Source organism: Syngnathus scovelli, chromosome 14 (assembly GCF_024217435.2).
Source record: "Syngnathus scovelli strain Florida chromosome 14, RoL_Ssco_1.2, whole genome shotgun sequence".
NCBI classification, from domain to species: domain Eukaryota; kingdom Metazoa; phylum Chordata; class Actinopteri; order Syngnathiformes; family Syngnathidae; genus Syngnathus; species Syngnathus scovelli.
In genome coordinates, this window is record NC_090860.1 from 12,338,393 (window position 1) to 12,361,322 (window position 22,930).

A 22,930-nucleotide genomic window follows, 5' to 3' on the forward strand; every position below is an offset into this window, starting at 1 on the left:
CGACGATTTTGATTGGCTCTTTTGGTCAGAAAACACAAATTTACTTGGCGGCCATATTGAATAGCGTTTGACAGTTTTGCGTCTCAAGGAAGCTTGAAGATTTATTAATGTTAACTTATGCTTAGAAAAAATAAAAGTTGTGCTTTTTAGTCAACTCAGGACGTTTGTCCTACATTTTAATTCTTTCGCCTTAGCCAGGAAATGGACGAAGATGAACGCCAGAGGAAACTAGAGGCGGGAAGAGCTAAGGTTGGTGGCTGGGCTAACAGTGCGCGCACGCTAGTGTTTGGATGCTAGCACGTTAGCCAACTCTTTTGTCACAGATTTATATTGCCCACTGCTTGGCTACGCTGAATTTACACCACTTTGCCAACTATTCACCATTATACGTCTCACATTTTCCTGGCTACGTGTGAACGGATATGATACAATTGCGACGTAAACTCATTTGGCGCGCTGAAAACGCGGGTTAGTGCAATCGTGATAACAATAACACCCAACTTTTCAAATCGGCGCAGTTCTTTTGAATTCATAAAAAAAAGATTGCAGGTATCAGAATCATCAGTTTTTGTTACACATATCAAGAAGGAATGTAGATAAACAGTTCTTTTTACTGCAATTAGTTAGAAGCAGGTGGTCTAATAATAATAAAACATTAATAATTGCTCTTGTGGAATAATCTATAACAATAGTTACTTGATTTCGTCATTGTCAGGGGTCAACATGTTGGGGTCACAATATCGAACCACTTTTGCCTTTAAGGTTTTGGGTAGCAGAAATGTGATATTCGAATGAAAATAGAATGACTGAAGGATAACTGAATTTTTGTATGGTGACCACAGTAGGTTTGACTCTAACAGCGCCATGCTGCTTTTTAAGTACAATACATATTTCATCTTGCGATATTCTCTATTCATGCAGAACTCCTCTAACATGCCACGAAAGCAGTCGGTAAGTAAGGACGAAGATGAGATGCCATAACTTTGCATTATTCTTATGGATTCAAGACTCTTATGGGTGGTCAATCAGGGTGCTATCCCTTTCCCCGCTGAAACATTTCACTGCCACTCTTGTGCAAGGAGGTGTGGTCAATCTCATGAATGGTGTTTCTATAATCATTGCTGTTGCTTCAATTGATTTGCAATTTTCAATATTTCAGTTCTGTTTGCACACAGTGTAATCTCAACAGGCTTCTCCGGCATTGGTTTTGTTGATGATAAAATTGCAACTAGACACTCAGCTGCTGTTTAGTCACATGCGAGTGGCCTTGGGCCATATTTCAGCACTTCTGTTATGACAGTCACTGTAATTATTTGTGCTATGTTCAAGCAGAGGCAGTGAATAGGAATCTTGAAAATGCTATTTCAGATTTAAAAAAGTAAAATAGAACATGGTCTGTTCCGTAATGTAGTTAAAGTCCCAATGATCGTCACACACACACAATTCCAACCCTTTAGACTGGTCTCATTTTTATAGTCTTTTTGGTCTGACCCGGCCGGGGTTTGAACCCACAACCTTCCAGTCTCAGGGCGGACACTCTACCACTAGGCCACTGAGCCGTCATATCAAGCTGCATCGTCACCCTGTAGCAGTCAAACCACACGTGTAGAATTAAAATCACTGCGAGACTGGTTTCTAAATCGACTTTCCTTTTGCTTTTGATTCATTGCACTAATCCACAATGACATTAGCTGAGCCCGAGTTACTGTATATGACATGATGGCAGTCGTAACAAGGCGCTGAAGCCAACATGCGCATGCGTGTGACTCCTCACATAGAGCAACAAGTAGATCTCCCAAGGCCATGTCATCTTGAATCGAATTGAACGCTCTGTTGCGCGCACACACACACACGCACACACGCTCTGCTTTGTCTCCTCCTCTCCGTATGAATAGTCCCGATGCGCCGCCTTGTTTTCCTCCGTCTAGACTCATACCATCCCTTATTCAGAGTTTGCGCGTCCCTCGGCTCAGTGCGCCGCTCACATTAGGATGAAGGAGTGGCAGGAGAATCTGCCGACGGGCATCTACGAAACGGTGGTCACGAGGGGGCTTCACAATCTGAACGACTCTAGTCTGATTTAAGCTGCTTAAAAATGACGGGACAGAGAGAAGCATCATCAAGTGGATGGTAGATGTTTGAAAATGAACAAGGTCTGATTTTGCATGGGTGGCCTCCTCGAAGTTTGGAATTTCTTCTATTTTTTGTTGTACCGAATTGATTCACCAGAATGGGGATGATCAACGGTGCACACGTTTTGTGACTCTTAATCTTTTTCTTGACTTTTTTTTTTAAGTCCACCATGCTCCTGGTGTGGTGGTGCTCAGCGGTGCTGACCTACGTGTCCATCTACCTCTCGCTGTCTTTCCTGCGTAGCTTGCTAGCTTCCGACAGAAGCGGGCGAAGAGCAACGGTGCGGGGGCGGCGAAAAAGGCGGCGAAGAGGACGGGCCCGCCTCTCGCGCAGGATGACGGTGCGACGCAAGACTCCCACATAGCACCGCCGGCGCCGCCAGCAAATCACAACGAGCCGGATGGGAACTCCGTACACGAGGTACGCTTCCAACTGCTGCATCTTCTGAGTCGAACAGACACAAGAACTGACGGGTAGACACCACGTGGGAAAAATCGTAAGCTTGGGTACTTTTAAAGAACATGTGTCTGGTGAACTTTGACCCTCTTATGAGCCGCCCGCAGTCTCGCTCAGGTTGCACCAAAGTTGAGGTTTAAAACTAAAGGTGAGCTTGTGCCTTATTTTATCATTTTTCTTTATTTCACTTTTCAACGCTCCATAAATAGTCGTCATTACTATGTATGAAGCTGTGCTATTTTTCGAAACACTCCATTATCCCAATTTGCCTTTGCGCTGGGTGACGGCGACGTGATGGCTCAAACGTGCGCAGCGTGCGTCGGCGTGATTTGTATTCTCATGGCTCGCTTTAACGAGTAACCCGGTAACCCTCCTCTCCGCTCGGCTCTGCGAACATATATTACAGAAATGGGTCACTAACCATCATGTTGCCTGCGAGCCGTGTTGTCATGGCAACCTGGCCCGGATTAACTGACATTTACAGACCCCCCCCCCTTTTTTTTTTTTCCCTTTTCAACAAGCAAGTGTGTTTTGTATGAGTTTAAATGCAAAACAATGTTTGAACTTCTTTAATCTTTAATATCCGTAGGATACACCGAAGCCCCAAAACGCCGAGGTTCACCGACAGAAGGACGAGCTTCGCACCACGGAGGCGAACATTTCACCCGTCGTTGAACTGAGAGATGACGAGCTGCTTGCGCTCACCAGTCAAGAACAGTTGCAGGTACGCACCATCGAGGTTCTTTTTCACGCCGGCTTCCAAATTCAACATTATTTTATTCACCTTTGCAGCAGTTAAAGCAGGCCGTGGAGAAGCGCAATGAAATCATCGCCAAGCTCAGCTCTAAACTGCAGGAGGCGCTGGCCAGTCGAGACGAGGTCCAGCTGGAGGTGCAGTCCCTCGCCGGCCAGATCCAGGACCTGCAGAAACAGCTCCAACAGGTCTGGATGGGGAAGAGGGTTTAGAACTGGAAACTTAACTTCAATCTGTGAATATTCTGTGACGCAGACCAGCGTGGGCTTTCAACGCCTTAAAAATCAGCCCGGAGCAGACATCTGCGATGCGGCTAAACTGACCTCCCAAAATGAGGACCTCAGCACGGAAGAGGCATCGAGCGAGCGGTCGGGAAGTGGTGCCCGAACCGGCGCCGAGGGCTTCGACAGCGAGACGGAGACGGACAACGTCCTGTCCGAGCTGAGGGCTAAGCTACAAGAGGAGAAGGACAACTGCCTACGTCTGTGTTCCGAGCTGGAAAAAGAGAAGGAGAATCACCAACACGTGCTCAGCCAGCTGAACGAAGTCCGGACTCACTACCTCGAAGAGAAGGAGGTGTTCACCCGCCGTCTCCAAAACGTTGAGGACGAGCGACTGAAACAGGAGGAAGCTATGAGGAAGTTGGAAGAGGAGCACAGAGAAGAGCTGGAGAAGATCAACCGGCTGTTGGAGGAAAGCGGCAAAGAAGGACTGAAAGCTTCCAAGAACCTTCAGAATCAGGCCAAAGCTGGTTTTGGTTATTCTGAGGTCACCGGCGTCGACAAAAGCAACGGCGAAATTGGACCGGTTGAGGACAGCTTAAATGTGTCGTCTTCTGGGGATATTCTGATGGAACGCTACTTTGCATCGTCTTCACAGGTTCATGTCGGGCCTTGCAGTCAGCTGGACATCTCTTCAGACCAAAGGTTTGATCACTTTTGTTCTCTTGTGCTTTTGTGTCAACCTCACCATTCTTTTGCACCTCCCTTTTACAGCTTTGAGCTGAACAGCGACCTTTTCTGCGAGCAACCTCTGCTATCCATCTCCAACCGTGCTCCCAAAGAGGACTCGGACGTTCACGACGACTCCCCCTTCGTTCGTGCGTCCGAAAGTTCAAACGCCTTATGGCTCAACGACTCTGTTTTTGAGCCAGCGGGGACGAGCGGCGAGACGGACCTCACGAAAGAACTGCTGAATCAGCAGTGCAGGGAGCTGCGTCAGGAGCTGTCCATGAAGGACCGTGAACTAAACGTGATGCGAGAGGAAGTGTGCAAGACTGCAGAAGAGGTGGAGGAGGTTAGGAACAGGTACAGACTCAAGTTGTCAACAATTAAATTTTTTTTACTCTGCCATTTGGAGCACAGCTAACGCCATCTTTGTCCAGGTGGGCTCAAGTTACGGAGGAGCTCATGGAAGCCCTCCGAGAGCTCGAGGAAGAGAAGGAGCGAAGGATTTGCGCCGAGGAGGAGATGAACCTGAGAAGTCTCAAACAAGATGGCATTAAGAACCACCCAGCTGCCTTATCGGAGGAAACCTCCCCGCTGGTTTCTTCGGTAGAGGAGGATGAACCGTCTGAGAAGCTAAATGAGGAGAACGAGACGCTGTTCCTGTTGCAGCAAAACCAGCAGGAGATGCTGGAAGCGTCTCTACAGAAGATTAAACAGACTGCTGATGGTACTTTACATGCTGACAACCGTCTGCAAACACTGCAGGTACCTTTTGGAAAAAAAGATTTAGATGAAGATAACATGATTACTGCTGAAATGATGCGAGTAACTGTTCCCTTTCCACCTCCAAGGAAAATTATGACAAAGTTATATCGGAGCTGGAAGAGACAAAAAGAATGTATCAAACCACTTCTGCTCTGCTGGATGAAAGAACCTCGGCGATGGACCTAACAGCGGAGGAGCTCCAAAGCACACGTGCCCACCTACTAGATGTTCAAATGGAGGTCAAAAACCTGCAGGTAGAATTGGAGAAGAAGTGTAGCCATTTGCAAAGTGCTGAGAAGCGCAGGAGTGAACTGGAAGCTGAGATGGTCAACCTGGAGGAGGCCCAAGCTCTGGCAAAGCAGGAGAAAGGGAGATACCAGAGCAAAGAAGAGGAGATGGTTGAACAGATGAAGAAGATGGAACAGGTTCTCAGGGAGGAACTTGAACACTTTGAGAACTTGCTGCAAGTCAAGGATGCAGAGGTGAGTCATACACCAATCACAAAAAAGAAAAAAAAAAAGCCAAATTTACCACCTCCTTTCTACAGTTTTCTGAAGAGAGAGAGAAATGGGAGGACGAGAGACGGGAGAAAGACAAAGAAGTTCAGGATGTGAGGGAAATCCTTGAGGAGCTCAGAAAGGAGCGGGAGGACGAGGTGAAGGCTTTGATAGACCGGCAAGTCTCGGCTGTGGAGGAGGCCACGGAGAGGCTTCAGGTGTCCCACCAACAAGAGATGGCAAACCTGCTGGATCAACATCAACAAGAGGTACAACCAACATTGTTAAGAAGATTTTTTTCTTCTGGCTCTGTAATCTTTTAAAAAATATATTTTTTTTCCTCCTCCTGCATAACTGCTAGATGTCAGAGTTGAACAGCCGCATGGAAAGTGAGCTGCTGGCGCAAAAAGCGGCCATGGAGCAGGAGCAGAAGCGACAGATCACACTCATCAAGCAGGTAGTCAAATTTACTTTGAATTTGTTTTTCCAAAATAGTTTATCGGAATTGTATTCATTTATTAATCAATGATTGGTTCATTAATTTATTATAAATAATTAAATGAACAGTTTGAAAGGCTCTTGTGCACGACCATCTTCAACGCTTCCCGACGCAGGTGACGGAACGCGAGCACGAGCGGACCGTGTCGGAGCTGAAGGAGAAACACGATGAGGAGCTCAGTCGGTTGAAGACGCAAGTTTCGTTGGAGGTGACGGAGAGTCTGGAGGCCGCACACCAAGTTGAAATGGAACAGGAACAGGTAAAGTGAAACTTCTTTTTTGCATGACGACCTGTTTGTCATCACCTCATTGTTGTCTTTTTTTGTTCCTTGCCAAGGCCAAGAAAAGCCGTGAGCTGGAAGCCTTGCGCCTGAGCTTGACGCACCACCAGTCATCCCAGCTCGTGGTCTCCGAGGAGACGGCTCTCGCCAAGCTTCAGGCGTCCCTGCGGGACCAGCACCAGTTGGAACTGGACCGCATCAGAGAGCAGAATGAAGCACAGCGGCACCGACTGAGTGAGTTGCATCAACGTGACCTGGGTGAGTGGCTGTGTGCAGACATCTTCATTTATTATTATTTGAAATTAATTATTGTGTTTTTGTTTTTTTTCTCAGAGGATTTAAAGCAGCAGTTTGCGGACGAGAAAGGTTCCATGGAGGAGAAGCAGACCAAAGAGATAAACGTCAGTCCAAAAGACTTCAGTGAATGTGTTTTTCCATATGTATCCATTTTGGAAAATTAATTTTCCGCTCTTCTCGCAGGTTCTCAGGTCAGAACTTTCCGAAACGCAGGCCTCCCTCGCCCACACCAGCCAAGCTCTTGTCAAAGCCAAGGGTAGATGCAAAAGTTTTAAATTTCGATGAAAACATATGAATAAGTGTCACATGATGTCTTATTCTGAAGACTCTCTTAATATTTCAACATATTTTTTTTTTCTAAATGGCTCTCAGGTTCTCTGGAGGAGTTAATGTCCAGCCACAATGTGTTGCTCCAGGAGAGAGAGCAGCAAGTGCGCCATCTAGAGGAGATGCAGCAGCTGCAGCAAGAGGTGACCATCAGACCAAATTTGAGCATTTTATTTTTTACCTTCCTTTTAATTCCTTCTAATCAACCACTCAGATTATCCTTTAGATATTATTCCGGATGTTCTCGTGCTAGTCGGCTGGGCCGTCATGGTTTGGTCTCTGTCGAGCAGGTGACGCAGCTGCAGGAGGAGAAAGATCTGCTCAAGAAGAGCTCACAGCAGGAAGCCAGTCAATTGTGGACTCAGCTGGAGAGCATGAGAGCCAGCCGTCAAGAGCTCGGAGGTGAGCTTTACAAATTCACTGATGAAATGCGACGTCACGAACCTGAAAATGTTTTTCGCTCCAAGCATCGACCCTTTTTTGTTTTTGTTATTTCAGAGCTGAAGGAGCAGCTGCTGGCTCGCTCGTCCCGCGTGGACGACATCGAGCGCCTCAAAGCCGAATTCAACCAACAAAAGCGTGAAATCAAAGAGCAGAATGAGGCCGAGCTGGAAAGCCTGAGGAGGTATACACCAAAACTGTAATATTTCATCACAGTAGTAGGTTGTCACAACTGTGCTCCTCACCTTCAGGTATTTTGAGCAGCGCTTGCAAGTATCTGAGGAGAGCTACCGCGAGGAAATTGCTCTGCTCCAGCTCAAACTGGTGGAAAGCGCTTTGGAAGAGTCTGTGCTCAAAACCACGAGCTGCAGGTAAACCAGCAAAGCCACCTCAACGAATCTCCTAAAATACTCACATGAAATATCTCCTCCAGCTTCATCTCTCAAGAGGAAACGGAGCACGTGCAACGTGACACCAGCTTTGAGGTGGACAAACAAAAGGTGAGCAAATTCAAATTGCAGATGAATTCAGAATGCAGTGTAGAATGGGGGTATGCTGCCCTCAAGTGGAGAAAAAAATACCTGCACCTTGCATTTATAGTTTAGTACAAATTTGGTGTTTTTTCAAGTTGGAAAAAACAATTTGAACATCTACCATGGTGCTGTAAATTTGACTCAAGTCTTTAAATGCATAGAAAATGTCTCATTGTTGTCATATCCAGAAAATGTTTGACTCTCAACTGGAGGACAAACATAAAATGGACCTGAGTGACCTCCAATCATCTTTTAAGGAAGAACTTCACCAGGTAAGTCACGTCTTTTCCATCTTTCGCTCTTAACCTGCCCCACAGGAAAATCAGACTTTTCTGCGTGCTCATTTAGGTGCGTTCAGATCTCGCCGAACGTTACTACAGCGAACTGCAGGAGATGAAGACTCGCCATTCGCTGGAGCTGGAGCAGCTCCGAGCCAAACTTTCTGACCGTCACTTACAAGGTGCTTTTTTTTTTAATCCAAATATTCATGTAGCAGTTGGCAGGCTAAAATTCACCCGTAACTCGTCTTTTGCAGAGATCACTCGTGTCCACATGGAGCTGGCTAGACAAGTCGAGGTGAGAGGATCAAAACTAAATATCTAGAAAATGGCCGCCGTTTGACACAATAGGCTCATTTTAATCAGGTGGAGGTTGAACTGCGTCTATGGTGCTCCATTGAGGAGCTGCACACCAATTTGACCTTCATCCACACTTTGGAGGACACGCTGGCCGACGTGAACAAACGCAACGGCGAGTTGCATCAGATGAATGAAAAGGTACGAGGACAACTCTGAACATTCACCGATCATACGGAAGCTAAATCGAAGTGTCTGCCGTAGCTGAAAAGGGATCTCGACAAGGAGCGTGTCAGCCTCAAAGAAGCTCTGGCGCAACAAGGCCAGGAGGAAATTAAGAGGATGAGACACCTGCACCAAGAAGAACTGGCTGCCATCCAGATGGAGATGGAAGAGAAGAAGACACGCTTGGAAAAAGCGCTCTCAGAGAAGGAAAAGTCCACGGAGAGCGAATGTAAGATTACTCGGCGCTGCTGACAGTGACGTGATGGTCGTTCATAATTCCGCCGCTTGTGCCTGTAGGCCCCCAGATTCTTGTGGAGCTCCAACATGAGAAGAACAACACGGCAAAGGAAATGAAAGAGCTGACGCTTCTTCTCCAGCAGCAGGCGGAGGAGCGACTGAAGCAAGCCCAGGACCGGTGAGAAACATTTTAGCATTTATGATGATACTATTGCTTGATAATTTTGGCCCAGGGCCTAAAATTAAATTGAATTAAATTCAGATTTGAGGAAGAAAAGGTGCTGTTGGAGCAGTGTTTGGCTCAGAAGAATGAAATCTCTATGGCGGAGCTGCACAACAAACATCACGCCAAGTTGGAACAGGAGCGAGCGGCCCTCGCAGACAAACACTCCAAAGAGACGGAGACTCTCCACGCCAAACACAAAGAGCAAGTGGACTCGCTCAGCGCCAGGCACGGGGAGCAGCTCACCGCCGTCATTTCCCAACTGCAGTCGGACCACAAAGCCCAGCTTGTTGCTTTGGAAGCGGCGCTCAATTCCAAGCGCAAGGAGGACCTGGAAGCCCTCGAGGTCATGTTTCAAGAAACCGGTCGGGCTCAGTTGGAGGCTCGAGAAGCCGAGCTGGCTCGGAAACACCAGGAGGAGACGGATGAAATGGAGAAGAGGATGCTCAGTAACATGGACATCCTGGAAGCAACGTACCTTAAGGAAGTACATGTAAGAGCACACGGTTGTAGAACCTCAGATCGGGAAAAAAAAAAAATCCCAAATGCTTTCTAATCCTTGTTTTGGAATATCAGGCACTGCGTGATGAAATGGTGCAACTGGAGCAGAGGCATCTTCAGGAGCTCACCGGTCAAAGGTCGGAGCACCAGCGTGAAATGGAGCATCACGCCGCCGAGCAGGAGGCTCTCAGGGAGGAGCTGCGAAAGGAGCTGGCTCAGATACACGTGGACAAGTTCAGGGCCATGGCGGCCGAGCTCAACCACGCTCACCAGGTGAACAAGGGTTAATGAATTTGATGGGAATCGTGAAATATTACAATAAAGCAATCGTTATTTTGCGTCTTGATATTTTCAATTTAATAGAAGTTTGCGTTCCCTTTTACAGACCGAACTGTCGGCGCAAAAAGAGTCCTTGGACACTGAACACTGCAAAGCTCTGACTGGCCTGAAGACGCAGGTATGATCATCCAATCATAATAGCGATTAGCAAATAATAATAATAATATATCAATCACATAGTTATCAACATACAGAAATATCATAAAAGTGCTTCTGGATGTTCTCCAGACTTTATACTGAACAGCAAATTATTTTGGCAGGTTCTGGAACTTGAGGAGCAACACGGCACTGCTCTTGAGGAGCTCACGCAAGCGTACGCCGCCGAGAAAGAACAACTTCTTCAACAGCACCAACTCCAGCTTCAGGTGTGTTTGTCGTGTGGAAACGTTCTTCTCGCACTAGCCCATTAGAGGAGAGGCTTTGACATTTCCGTGAAACCACAGGAGCTTAAAGGAGCCTCGGCACGGGAACTGGAGGCATGTCGTCGGGAGCTTGAAGAGGCGTCGTCGAGGCAACGGCAGCACTTCCTGGAGGAGGCGGAGATCCTCAAAGTCCAATCCAGGGAGAGGTTGCAAGAGGAGATTCAGCACAAGAAGGTGAAACCTGGTTTTGGTGACTTGTTCTTTACTATGGCTGTGATTCTAGACACTAGAGGGCGCCATGAAGGTCCTCAACTCACTCCAATAGTTTGATCAGAAAAACAGAATAGTTTTTTTTTCTTTAAATGAGGATTGGCTAAAAAAGAATTCACAATTGCCAAAAGGGAAAATATGAGGGAGTCGTGTACGCCTAATAGTTTCTCTATCTATCCAACCGTGTTCGTTTGGGTCAACATTATGTAATCTCTGGATTATTTCATGCTCTCGTGTGTTTGCTACATTGCTCCTCTAATCTCCACATGCACTAGTTCATCTGAAGGTTTAGTTTTTTTTTTTTTCCTCCCCGCTATTGGACTCCTTCCTAGTGGAGCTTTATTCAAACCCAGTTTCCGTTTAATCCCGCCGTCCTATACGAGAGGCGGCATGCGTGTTTTTTGCATCGCTGCCATCTGAACAGTTGCTAAGGGGGATGGATGTAAGCTTTTTATCCGCTGATGCGTAACGTTTGTAGGACGAATACGATATTTTTTTCTCTCCGACATTTCACTGGCAGCCAGCGAACAACAACAAGCAGATGCCATCGGCATTCTTTTTTTCTTCCCCCCCCCACTTCATCCATTGCTATTTCTTTCAAGGCTGAGAAGGAGGCGGAGCTTGAGGACCTGCGTCGGGCATTGGCGGAACAGGAAGAGAAGGAGCGCAACTACACCGGCAAAATGAGTCAGCTCACCGCAAAACTGCAGCAGCTTGACGCTGTGGTGGCCCAGGTACGCTTCCCTTTTTTTTTTTGGGCAGTCAGCAGAAACTTTTGGTGTATTATTGTCGGTGGAAAGCAGGTGGCGCTAATTCACAAAGTCAACACGATTAGGGGACGCACCTGAGTATAAGTCGCAGTGCCTGTCAAACTATAAAATACAGCGTGAAACATTTTGCCCCCCCAAAATATTTTTGCTTGAGTATTTGTGCTGCAAATGGCAAGTGAGTGTTTGCATACCATTTTGTTGTTGTCATAGCGCCTGATACTTTTTTTTTTTTTTTTTTCTGGTAAGATATTAACATGTGCACTCAAGCGTCTCTATCATGAGGTCAGCAAAGAGCAGCTTGAGAGCGGGGCCGGGAGTGTTCTGTTGCCCGGGTGATACCATTGTTTGGGTGATGCAGGTGGCTGCGTGAAGCGTTTTTAATGGGAAGTAGGAGGGGGAGGGAAGTTCTGCTGATTGTGGTGCTGGCAGATAGGGAAATAAGCAAGGTAAGAGAAATCTAACGAGCGAGTCCTGAAGTTGGACAAACTTTTTTTTTTTAAAGGCAGAATGCACTCGATGTGGATTTTTAAAAGTTTAGTCATCCAATAGGATTGATAAATAACCTCGTTTTTTTTCCTCCCAGTTGCAAGCGGAGATCGGCTGCCTGCGAGGAGAGCTGGAAGGCAAGAGCGCCGAGATGGAGACGCTGGACACTCTCCTCCAAAGACGGGAACGTGAGAGTCAGGAGGGAGGCAACCTTCTCAAAATGCTCACCCATGACTTGCAGACCGCCAAAGAAGAGAGGTTTGTATCGTCTTTGATTTTTCTTCTGAGATTTTTTTTTTTTTTTGTGTGTGTGTGGCAGTAATTTTTTTCCTGCTTTCATTTTTCTCACGTAGACGTAAGCTGCACCAGGACAACGACAAACTGAAGAAGGCGCTGATTGAAATGCTTCGTAGTACCGTTGCTACTGAAGAGCTGATTGGCAAAAAGATTAACACCCGGAGCAACGTGCCGGGGGAAGTCACCCACCAGAGGAGCCCATTCGGGAATAGTGAAGCACAAGAATCAGGTCAGTCTTTTTTTTTTTTTTTTTTTGCCCAGCATGTGGGCTTGACAGCAAGCCCACCAACGGATTTGACTAATCAGTTAACACTCTTTTCACTCGTTTCTTTCAAAAGGCATTCTGGTTGCGGATGAGTCTCAAGCCGAGGAGCTGGAGTTGACACACCAACTCTGCGAGAGTCTGCTGGTTTCCGACACGCACATTAATCCTGGAGGAGAGGAAGCGGCCATGAATGCCTCCAACCGACTACGCCAAACAGTCGATATGCTCCTGGAGCTGCTCAACCAGGCCAATACACAGGTACTGTACATTTTATTTGATTTCCTAAAATTCCAGATAGAAAAGCCTTTCACTACGATATATCGTAAAAATCGTCATTGTATATTCTTTATCCGCTGTGAATCACGACTAATACTAGTGCTGTACTGATGAGCTCGCCTCGGTTGACAAATACTACTAACCCAGGTTCAATCCTTCTCCTATCTGCAGCTGGAGCAGACGCATAACGTCCACTTGTCTCTGGAGGAGAGGTTCGCCCAAAGCCAGGAGGATTCAGCCCAGCTCTTCGAGCAGCACAATCTCTTGTTGATGCAGGTCGATCAGGAAGTGAAGTTGAAGAGTCAACTGGAGCTGGAACTCCACAAAGCTGAGGGTGAGCACCGGGTCTTGTATTGTTTGAAGCACTGGCCTGCCTCACTTTTAAAATAATTCACCCATCATGATACAGGTCTCCTGGAGGGTTATATGGCCGACAAGGCGGCTCTGGAGGAGGCCTTGCTGCAGAAGGAAGCGCAGGAGGAGCGCTTAGCGCAGGAGCTGGAGGACCTTCGAAGGAAAACGCACCAGACGGAGGGCTTCTGCGCCGAGCTGGAAAACCTGCGAGCCAAACACCAGGAGCTGAGCGAGGAGCACGCCGCAATCTTGAGGCAGAAGGAGCATCTCTCCGCCGACCTCGGGGAGAGGGAAAAAGGTGGGTAGGAAAGGTTAAGGTTAAGCTGGGGAAATTTTGGAAACCTTCTACTTGACTGTTCCACCATCTTCCACCCCCAAAGGTCTGCTGGCAGAGACGGAGCGTTTGACCCGGGAGCGTCTGGACCTACAGCGGCAGGCCGAGAAGGACCACAGCTCTCTGTCACAGCGCCTACGGACTCTGGAGAGGGAGCTGGAGGAGCAGGAGACCAAGGGCCTGGAGAAGGAATTGCACCACAAGAACCGTGCTGAAGACCTCGACCAGCAGGTGCAAGCGCTGGAGAAACAACTCAAGCACGATCGGCAGTTCATCGAGGTAAAGGGAGAAATATTTCTCTCGTAATTTCTGTTTTCATGGAATAGACCAGGATTTAAGTTTTGGTCAAACAGGAACAAGCCGTGGAGCGTGAGCACGAGAGAGACGAGTTCCAGCAGGAGATCCGACGGCTGGAGAGTCAGCTCAGGCAGACGGCCGGCGGCGACGTCAAAGGGCACAAGGTGATTTCACTCGCTCGTCTTAACAAATTCACTAAAGGATGGAGAAGAAAAAAAAAACGATAGCTCCAAAATAGATTGTGCATGAAGGTGTGTTAGTTAAGGAGCTCTTAACCTCGAGCCTGTTGGAGTTTGCAAGCGTGTTGAAACAAAGCTTGACTTTTGCCATGTGTTTATTCCTTGTGCTGAATGGACTGCTGTAGTTTGAGGACTTGGTTCTGCAGGTATGGACTTCAACCGGAGCGTATTTCTCTCAATTTCATGCATGGTGTGCGATCCGCTTTCGAGTTTTTTTTTTTTTGTGTGTGTAGTGGCCGCCTTTCGTCAGTCATGTTGCATGCATTTGCCTTCCTCCTTGCCTAAACGCTCCATCACGTCCATGTCGCTCCTCCCAATGAATGGCTTCGTCATTTTCTCCCAGATGTTGCTCATCCCAAATGCCTCCTTTTTTTTCTTTAGCTCCAAATCATATACAGTGGAACCTCCAAAGTCAAAAGTCATGCTGTGGATAAAAGAGAGAGACTACGAAATTTCGTGAGACTTTAGGTAGAGCGATCAATGTATTTCAAATCATCAAGCATCACAGAAGAGCTTGGAGTTTCTGACTTTGGAGGTTCCACCCAGCTCACAAATCCCTGCGTCTCTTAAAGCTTCCTTATCACCCCACGTCATTCCCCCTTTGATATATTCCAAGGTGGAGAGTCTGCAAGCCATCATCAAAGACAAGCTGGAGGACCACGCCTCCTTGGCGGCAACCAACCAGCAGGCGCAGAGGGAGCTCGCCGAGCGCAACGAGGAGCTCGACAAGATGGCTACAAGGATCCGCGAGCTGGAGCAAGCTCTGCTGAGTAGCACCGAGTGTGACAGAGCCGTCGGGCAACTGGAGCAAGAACTTCACCGGGCTAAGTTGAGGGAACAGGAGCTCACGCAAGTAAGAGAAGCTGGATCCTTCAACTTTTGGTTCTCAACTCTCTTGGACCTGCACCGTAAATGTCTACTCTTCCTCGCAAGGACAAGCAGGCCCTGGAACAGCAACAGTTGTCCAACAGGCTTCAGATCTCAGCGCTGCAGTCCAAACTGGATGAGACGAGACACTGTTACCATGACAACATGCGAGAACCCACGCAGGAGCTCAGGGATGCTCTGGACGTGGCACAGCAAAGCCTACAGAGCAAGGAACAAGAGGTACGGCGCGTTTTGTCTTCCGTTCACAGTTATGTGGATCGTGTAAGAATTTCGAGTCTTTTCACGTCGCTGTTTTTCGGAAGGTCAACGTTCTACTGGGCCAACTGGAGAACGTGCAGGGCGACCTAAGCATCAAGGAAACGGAGCTGAAACATCTCACGCTCCAACTGGAGCGACTCACCAGCGACAACGCGGCACACGTTCATGAGCTGGAGAAGGAGATAGATGCCCTCAAGGTAGCCTCGTCTCAATCGTCACGTATTTTTACATCGTGATCATCTAACAGCTGCCTTGTGTTTTTCTTACCAGGAGAAAGTGTCTTCCCTAAGTATTCTGGTAGAGGAAAAAGAGCTTCAAAGACCGGTGGATGACCAGAAAGTGGAGACCCTCCCCTCTGCTCTACTGGACGAGAAGAACCAGGAGATCGACCACCTCAATAATGAGATTCAAAAGCTGGAACAGGAGCTGGAGAATACCAACAATAAGGTTCGAACGACACTTGATGAAGCCTGGTTTCCACCAAAAGGTTTGGTACATGACACAATTACAGAAAAAAAATTATTTGCTTTCTCAAAAGGATCTGGAGGTGGAGCTCCACGACCTGAGCTCGCAAGTGGAGCATCTCCAGTCAGAAATTGCCAGGTTGCGCCAGGACAGGGGCGAAGAAGAAGAGCGCCTCCACGAGGTCATCAGCACGCTGCAGGCCGAGCTCTCCAGGCTCGGGCCCAACGTGTGCGAAGTGAGCGACTCGCAGGACGGCGACAGCATCAACCCATCGCCGGCCCCAAGCCCTGAGCCTCGAGTCGGGCCCAGCAGCCTGAAGCACGAACTCGGCTTGAGTCACTCGGCGTCGACTCGGCCCCTCCGCACCCGCCTGAAAGCGCTTCAGAGTCAGCTGGAGACGGCGGTGGCTGAGAAGGAGGCCCTGGAGCGTTTGCTGCTAACCCAGGAGGAGGAGTACAGAGGGCACGGCGAAGAGTTTGGCAAACGGCTGACGGCGGAGAGGGAGAAAGCGGACGAGATCCGAGGCCTGCTCGCTCTCAAGGAGGCCGAGCTGGTGGGCGTCGAGGAGGAGAGGAACGCTTTCAGAAAACAGGCACAGCAAGTGGACGCCGTGCAAAAAGAGAGAGACCACCTCAGCTCTCTGGTTACTCAACTTCAACAGAAGTCTCAAGACCTCGTGAGAGAAATCGAGGCTTTAAAGAGCAAAGACCAGGAAATGAAGAATGACAGCCTGACTCTAGAAGCACAAGTCCAGAGGCTCCGAGCCGAAGTGGCGGAGAGAGACGAGGCCGTCGCCGAGGAGCAGGCGAGGGCGGACGCGCTCGAGACTGTCAAGGCGGAGCTTTTGGATGAAAGGGAGACGCTCAGGAGGAAGGAGGGGCAGCTCCAGGAGGAAATTGAAAGGCTTGGACAAGAAGCCGCTGCGCTTAGGGCCCGCGTTGACGAGCTCACTGCTCAGCTTCTGGAAAAGCAGGCTCGTCAAGAGGATGCCCAAAAGGAAGTTCTGGTGAGTCTATATTCATCACAAAAAACATTACAATCAATGCTAATAATTTGAGACAGTAGCAACAGCGCCTCTACTGGTTGCAGCCAAGTATTGCACTCCATTTTGCCTTCCTTGCTTCAAGACATAATTAATCAACCACACCATCAATCAAATTTAATTATTGGAGATGTATCCTTAGGTCATGGAAAGAGTAACGCCAACAATATATAGTTTGTACTTTAGGACTGAAATGGTGACTACAGACAATTATAATATAAATATGAGCTAAAGTTGATGGGATCAGCTATTAAAAGAATATTGTTCATGATTTCTCTTGGCCAGTATGGGAGTCCTTTTTTTGGGGGGTTGGGGTCCATGGATGCCTCGCTGCCGCTTAAAAAAAGAAAAAAATGTACTATGTACTGCAGCAGCGGGAGCACATCTGGTTGCAGTTAGTTATAGCGGAAGGCACGTCACGGCAGCGTCGCGGGGGAAGTGACATTGAAATGAGGAAGCAGATAAAAGATTTTTGTTTATCAAGCTGTTCTCTTGCGTGCGGTTTTCATCAGCCAAAAAAGCTCATTTGGATTACGTTGGACTACTTTGTGCCGGGGATCCAGCTGAGTCCGCGTCGCGCTATAGACTAAAATAAATCCCATGTGTGTCATTGGTTGCTTCTCCACTAGACCCATGCGGAGGAGACTCTGGCTAAAGCCGATGCCGCCTTAAGGCTGAGCGAGACGGAGCTGGCGAGACTGGGGGCAGAGCATCAGGCCCTGAGGGAAGAGTTGACCACCGTGAAACAGGACTTAAGCAACACCACTCAAAGGGCGGAAAAACTACACCAAGAAGGACAGGTAACAATGTGACTCACAAATTTTGAAAATGTTCAACCTGAAATTTCCTTTTCAAATTCAATTGTTAGAGCAAAGACCGCGCCGTAGCGGACCTGGAAAATAACAACCGCCTGCTGAAAGAGGAGCTCGAACGCCTACGGGAAGACCTGAACACGCACGAGGAGACGCTGGTTCCCCAGCAAAGCCAGCTGCAGCTAACCAGGCAGCACAGCCAACCGGACACGTTTGTTCAATATAAGAGAGACTCGTACAGGGGTGAGTCCTCCATGAACCTACGTGGTCAAGCGATTGTTTCTTTTCATTACTATTTTAGCCAATATGACCTTCTCAAATTCACCTTTCAGATCTTTCTCAGAGGGCCTTAGAAGACGTGGTGAGACTCTACCGCGACAACACCTCCCTGAGCTCCCCGGAGGTGTTGCGGCACCTGGAGCGCTCCGAAGAGTTCTTCCAAGAACAGTTCCACGTGTCCGCTCTGGGCTCTCGTCTGTCTGAGCTAAGCGTGCTAGATCAGGACCACGCTCGGGTTAATAAATCCTCCGTGGTGGCGATGGAGCCACCGCTCTCCAGGACCATCACCCCGGACCTGACCACACAGAGCAGCCACTCCCCTCGATCGCTCTCCGTCTCGGATAACTTCTCCATCATGGACTCGGTCGGCGAAGACAAAGTACGCGCTCGCAGTAAGATCGTGTTCGGTTTTGAAGACATTTGTTTGAAATCGGTTCTTTGTGTATCGATCCATTTTAGGTCTGTGATTTGGAAGGACTTGACGTGACAGCACCTCCATCACCGCTCGGCTCCGCCTCTTCCATATCGGCACCAGAATGGGCCAGCGACGGCTACGGCAGCAGTGAGTAGTTGCGATCGCCCCCATCTGAAATGCCAAGAGGAGCATTAACGGAGACTTTCCTTCATCTGCCTCGCTTCAGACATGAGCTCGGAACTGGGCGCCAGGCTGCGGGTGGAGCTGGACCAGACCGAGAGGCTGGACGCACAGTTCGTCGAGTATCTCCGCTGCCGGGGCATGAACCCCACGGCTAACACCGATAGCGCTGCGGGCAGCATGAGCTACTGCGATGACCTCTTGTCTCCGGAACTTCAGGTAGAGCTGGCACTGTCAAAATTTTTTATTTTATTTTTTAATTTTATTTATTCTATTTGGGGATGACTAGATATGTGTGTTTTTAACAGGCCCTGTTAAGGAAAGTGTACCAAGAAAGCTGTAGAATACTGACCTTGTCCCAGCGTCCGGCCTCGTCCTCGTTCCATCCGTCATACGTGGCGGAATTCAACTCACTCTCGCAGCTCCAGGATCAAGAGCGTCCCGCTTTACTGGGCCAAGGGGACAAGCCGTCGTCCGACGCCCCGATGGGCTGGCAGGAGGAGAAGAGGGCCCTGCAGGAGACGGTGATCGCTCTGCGTGAGCTACTCTGCCGAATGGCGCAGAGGCGTACAAATGTGAGTTTGTTAACGTGTGTGTTTGTGTTGCACAATCGGAATTTTTGGCAAATTTATTCCCCTCTGTCTCCAGACTGACACCAGGGCTGATGCTGACAAGGAGCAGCTCCAGTCAGAATCCCAAACAAGGGCAGATCTGGACGAGAGCCAGAAGCAGTTGAAATATGCACACGAGACACAGCAGGAGCAAAAGAACAAAATACAGACACTCAGGTAAAAAAAAAACATCTAAATATATTCTTGCATTCCTAATGACAAATGCGAAACATTCCTCGTGTAAATATAAGCGCTAAAATGGATCCCGCAGGTTGACTGTGGAAGAGTGCGAGCAGACTTTGACGAAGGAACGGGCGCTCGTCCTGGAGCTTAAGCAGCAGCTGGAGCAAGAACGAGCTCTCAACGTGCGACAAGAGAATGAGGTCGAGCAAAAATTAGAGGTAGGGACTAAACCTGGAGGGGGCATTGTGTGATTTCCCAAACTCACCTAAAGAACCCGTGTCCTCTCTCAGGTTATGCGAGCATCTGCTGAGGAGCGGCGGTCCGAGATGCTGGCCCTCCAGGGTCTCGTGGAGCAGGAGAAGGTGGCCAGCAGCAACCTGAGACGCGAGCTCCAGATCGAGCAGTCCCGCAGCGATTTGCTGGAGAAGCGTTTGGACGACTTGCAAAAGAAGCTCGAAGACGAGCGCCGGCACTCGGCCGACCAACATGAGGAGAACGCCCGCCTGGAACGCCTCCTGAGCCAATCGGAATCCCGCCTTGTCGAAATCCGCTGCAAGCTGGCTGACTCCCAAAGGACGCTAGACGAAGCGCTTGACCGCTGCTCCAAACAAATCGACAACGTGAACCGCAGACACGAAGCCGACGCCGCCCGAGACAGGAAGTTCATCTCCGACTTGCGCTCGCAGCTCGAGGAGGAGCGAAGGCGAGGGGAGGATCTCGCCGCCTCGGCGGACAAACTGAGAGCGGAGGTCTTGGAGAGCAGGAGGAGACTCGATGAGGAAAAGAGCCGGGAGGAAACCTTGAGGGAGCAGAAAAGAAAGGTCGACCTCTCTTTGGAGGCGCAGGTTGTGGAGCTCGCGGAACTGAAGGAGAGGATGCAACTGTTGAAGGACAAGCAGAGGGAACGTGAGGAGCAATGGGAGCAGGAGCGCCAAAAGGGCTGGCAGGAGCAGATGGAGAAGGAGCGACGGCAGGAGAGGACCAATAACAAACTGGTAAGTGCGGCATGGCTCATCCATGGATTATGACAACCAGTACACGAAAGGTTGACCTTCTGTTTTGCTTTCATGGAAGCGTGACCTGGAGTTGCTGAGGCAGCAGGACAAGAAACACACGGAGGAGCTACAACGCACTTTGGCCGAGCTCCAAAAAGAGGAGCGGGACATGGCCGCTCAGAGGATGTCGGGACTGAGCGGCGAACGCTGCCGGTTCGATCACGGCGATGCTGGCGGCCAAACCTCACAACGCAGTCAGCAGGTACAATCGAGACGGCCGAGCATCGCTTTGGTCTTCAACGAGCACAAGTTTCATCAAAGGTTTCCCTACTCACTATAGAGAGCGCCCACTACCTCACCCAGCCAGCTGGAGAAGATCCTGAGCGAGAATGCCCAGTTGACACGCAGCGTGACGTCTCTAGGCCAAGACAAGAGCGCCCTGAAACATAAAGTCTCCTACCTGGAGCGCCAACTGCACCGTGCCGAGAATGAGCTCGCTAAAATGGCCTCAGAGAGTGAAAACATACCGGTCAACGAAATGGCTCCCAGCAAGGTCAGTGGGTAAAACTCTCCAAGAGTGGGAATTTTTGTCAGTATTTTAAAATAATAATATATCGTTGTTGAGATCAAATCGAGACTATTGTGGACATCCAATTGAAACTCATGAAAAGAATTGTTGCTCTCCAAAGGAGCAAATTAAAAAGGCTTTGTAATTGCGTGTAGACACCACAAGATGGCGGCAAAGCACACCAAACTAAGAGGCTCAATATCCAACAAGGCTTGATAGATTAAACAACAATTTGTCTAATGTTCCTTTTCCAGGTGCAGCGTTTATACGAGCGCTACCTGCGCGCCGAGAGCTTCCGGAAAGCGCTGGTGTACCAGAAACGCTACCTGCTGTTGCTGCTCGGAGGATTCAAGGAGTGCGAGCGGGCCACCCTGTGTCTGATCACCACCATGGGGGTACAACCCTCGCCGCCGACCACGTGCCGGAAGCCCCTTGGAAGGTTTCGGTCGGCGGTGCGAGTGGTCATCGCCATCTCGAGGTGCGGATGGAACTGAGGAAGCATTTAGGTTGCGCTAATACTTGTAGCACTGAATCTAAAAATGTTTCTTGCCAGAATGAAGTTCCTGACCAGGAAGTGGCACAAAGCCATCAGACGCTTACCTGTGTGTGCGACCGCACATGTCCACGCTCCAGGTCAGCTCTTTTGACGCACACCTTCGATCCCACTCAGGGATTTTGTGCGTCGGCAGGGTTTCACTCTGTGCGTCCATTATAGGGTTGAAAGCCGAAGTTCTACGAGAGCAACAGCAGCCTCGCTTAAATCCCGAGTCCTCCCCGAACAGAGATGCGGCGTCTGCTTTTGTCTCGCCCGGCAAAACGTCCTTCAGGTTGCACAACAGGTCTGCTGCCCTCACATAGAAACCGCACCATATGACATGTAGCTAGGATTTTTATTTTATTTTTAACAAAACTTTTTATTGTAGGTCCTGCTCAACTCCAACTCAAGCCTCAACGTCTCAAGACCCAGAAAAATCCCTGACTGATTACATCCACCACTTGGAGAAGGTCCAGCATCGGCTGGTCGGTTCCAAGCCAGGTGAGCGTTCCTTGAAGCTCGAGGCTTTTTTTCTTTTTTCCACAAATGCTATGTGATCCGTTAGCGGCACTTAAAGCATCCCTCCACTCACTTTAAAAGTAAAACCCCCCACCCACCCAACCCCAATATGATCCTGGGGCCATGTTGCCAAATGTGCCCCCTCCCTAACCTAGCGCAGCAGACTCATTTAGTCCTGCCCAGAAACATGTGATGGACATCACAGGTGATCCAGTCTCCCAATATGATTGGCTATCGGCAGCACTGGCTACGGGAGAACCTGAAGTGCTTGTCACCACTTTGCCCGTACAGCCCAGGTGAGTGCGAGTGGTCGATGGCTGTCAGCAGCCGCTCGGGTCACCCTCAGCACCCCCCCTTCCTCCTTGTCTCCTGTTATTTCAGTGTATGGATCTTTGATGGCGACGCGGTGGATGACCGCTTAGCCTACCCGCCTTGCGGTTTAGAGGTCATGAGCTCCAATCTGGGCTGCAGCCTCCCTCTATGGAGTTTGCATGCCCTCCCATTGCCTGCGTGGGTTTACTCCGAGTACTACAGTTTGCTTCCACTTAGCCAAAATACGCATGGTAGGTTAATTGAAGACTCTAAATTGTCCGCAGTTGTGGATGGCCCGAATTTTCGCTCGTAACTCAAAGCAAAAGTCACGAGTTGTAACTTGAAAACACTCCGAAAGTTGGGACACTCTTAGTCAAGGCAATAATGTATGATTTTTTTTTTCTTCTCAAGTAGTGTGTTTTTCGTCCGTTCAGGTCCTTCAGTCGTCCAGCATGAGCCCCGGAAATGTGACCATTGATGCCGTCAGTGTCCCCAGTTTGCAGCTGTCTATGCCTTACGTCAAAGCCGTACCATTTTGTACATGTACATAACGTGTCATTTTGCGCACAAAGTATTTTTGGAGCTTTTCTACGAGATTTGTTTTCTATGTATTTCGATTTTAATGGTCAAATGAGTTTTCCTCTCTTGTTTCAAGAATGTTTTTTTCTACTCGAATTGTACATTACCAAATGTGCTATGTTATGCGTGTTTTTGTGTGCGTGTGTTGAAAAGTTCTTAAGCTGTACAGCTGATTGTACATTGGCCATTTTATATTGTTTGTATTGTTCTGATAATAAATATTTTAAATGTGCTTTTAAACTGGTCTTTGTTTTCAAAGTCTGCTTTACAAAGTACTAGAATGTAATATATGGGATATATTAAGAAATAC

The 22,930-nt window shown here is 48.7% G+C and overlaps 1 protein-coding gene across 4 annotated transcripts; it reads left to right on the forward strand.

Moving 5' to 3' along the window:
* The first annotated feature begins 29 nt into the window (after positions 1-29).
* pcnt (pericentrin) lies at positions 30-22,860 on the forward strand. 4 transcript variants are annotated; one of them, XM_049740602.1, is made up of 61 exons: positions 30-249; positions 922-951; positions 2,377-2,553; positions 3,179-3,313; positions 3,382-3,531; positions 3,599-4,269; positions 4,339-4,650; positions 4,728-5,055; positions 5,142-5,537; positions 5,603-5,821; positions 5,914-6,009; positions 6,167-6,310; positions 6,388-6,589; positions 6,665-6,732; positions 6,812-6,884; positions 7,001-7,098; positions 7,246-7,357; positions 7,454-7,580; positions 7,648-7,767; positions 7,830-7,896; positions 8,118-8,201; positions 8,278-8,389; positions 8,465-8,505; positions 8,574-8,705; positions 8,769-8,958; positions 9,027-9,144; positions 9,229-9,682; positions 9,766-9,963; positions 10,076-10,147; positions 10,290-10,394; positions 10,473-10,625; positions 11,264-11,395; positions 12,015-12,175; positions 12,271-12,443; positions 12,553-12,737; positions 12,927-13,089; positions 13,165-13,407; positions 13,490-13,722; positions 13,797-13,904; positions 14,105-14,125; positions 14,596-14,832; positions 14,913-15,086; positions 15,170-15,322; positions 15,396-15,572; positions 15,664-16,596; positions 17,262-17,432; positions 17,501-17,687; positions 17,777-18,102; positions 18,183-18,285; positions 18,365-18,537; positions 18,627-18,893; positions 18,967-19,106; positions 19,201-19,330; positions 19,403-20,107; positions 20,187-20,369; positions 20,448-20,660; positions 20,930-21,153; positions 21,229-21,308; positions 21,391-21,514; positions 21,599-21,711; positions 22,476-22,860. In XM_049740602.1, exons 1-61 carry the CDS (start codon positions 202-204, stop codon positions 22,517-22,519), a joined length of 11,508 nt encoding a protein of 3,835 aa, XP_049596559.1. In that variant the 5' UTR covers positions 30-201; the 3' UTR covers positions 22,520-22,860. The 4 variants fall into 4 exon arrangements, with proteins under 4 accessions (XP_049596559.1, XP_049596560.1, XP_049596561.1 ...); XM_049740603.1 differs by lacking the exon at positions 14,105-14,125; XM_049740604.1 differs by lacking the exon at positions 922-951.
* Positions 22,861-22,930: the final 70 nt, after the last annotated feature.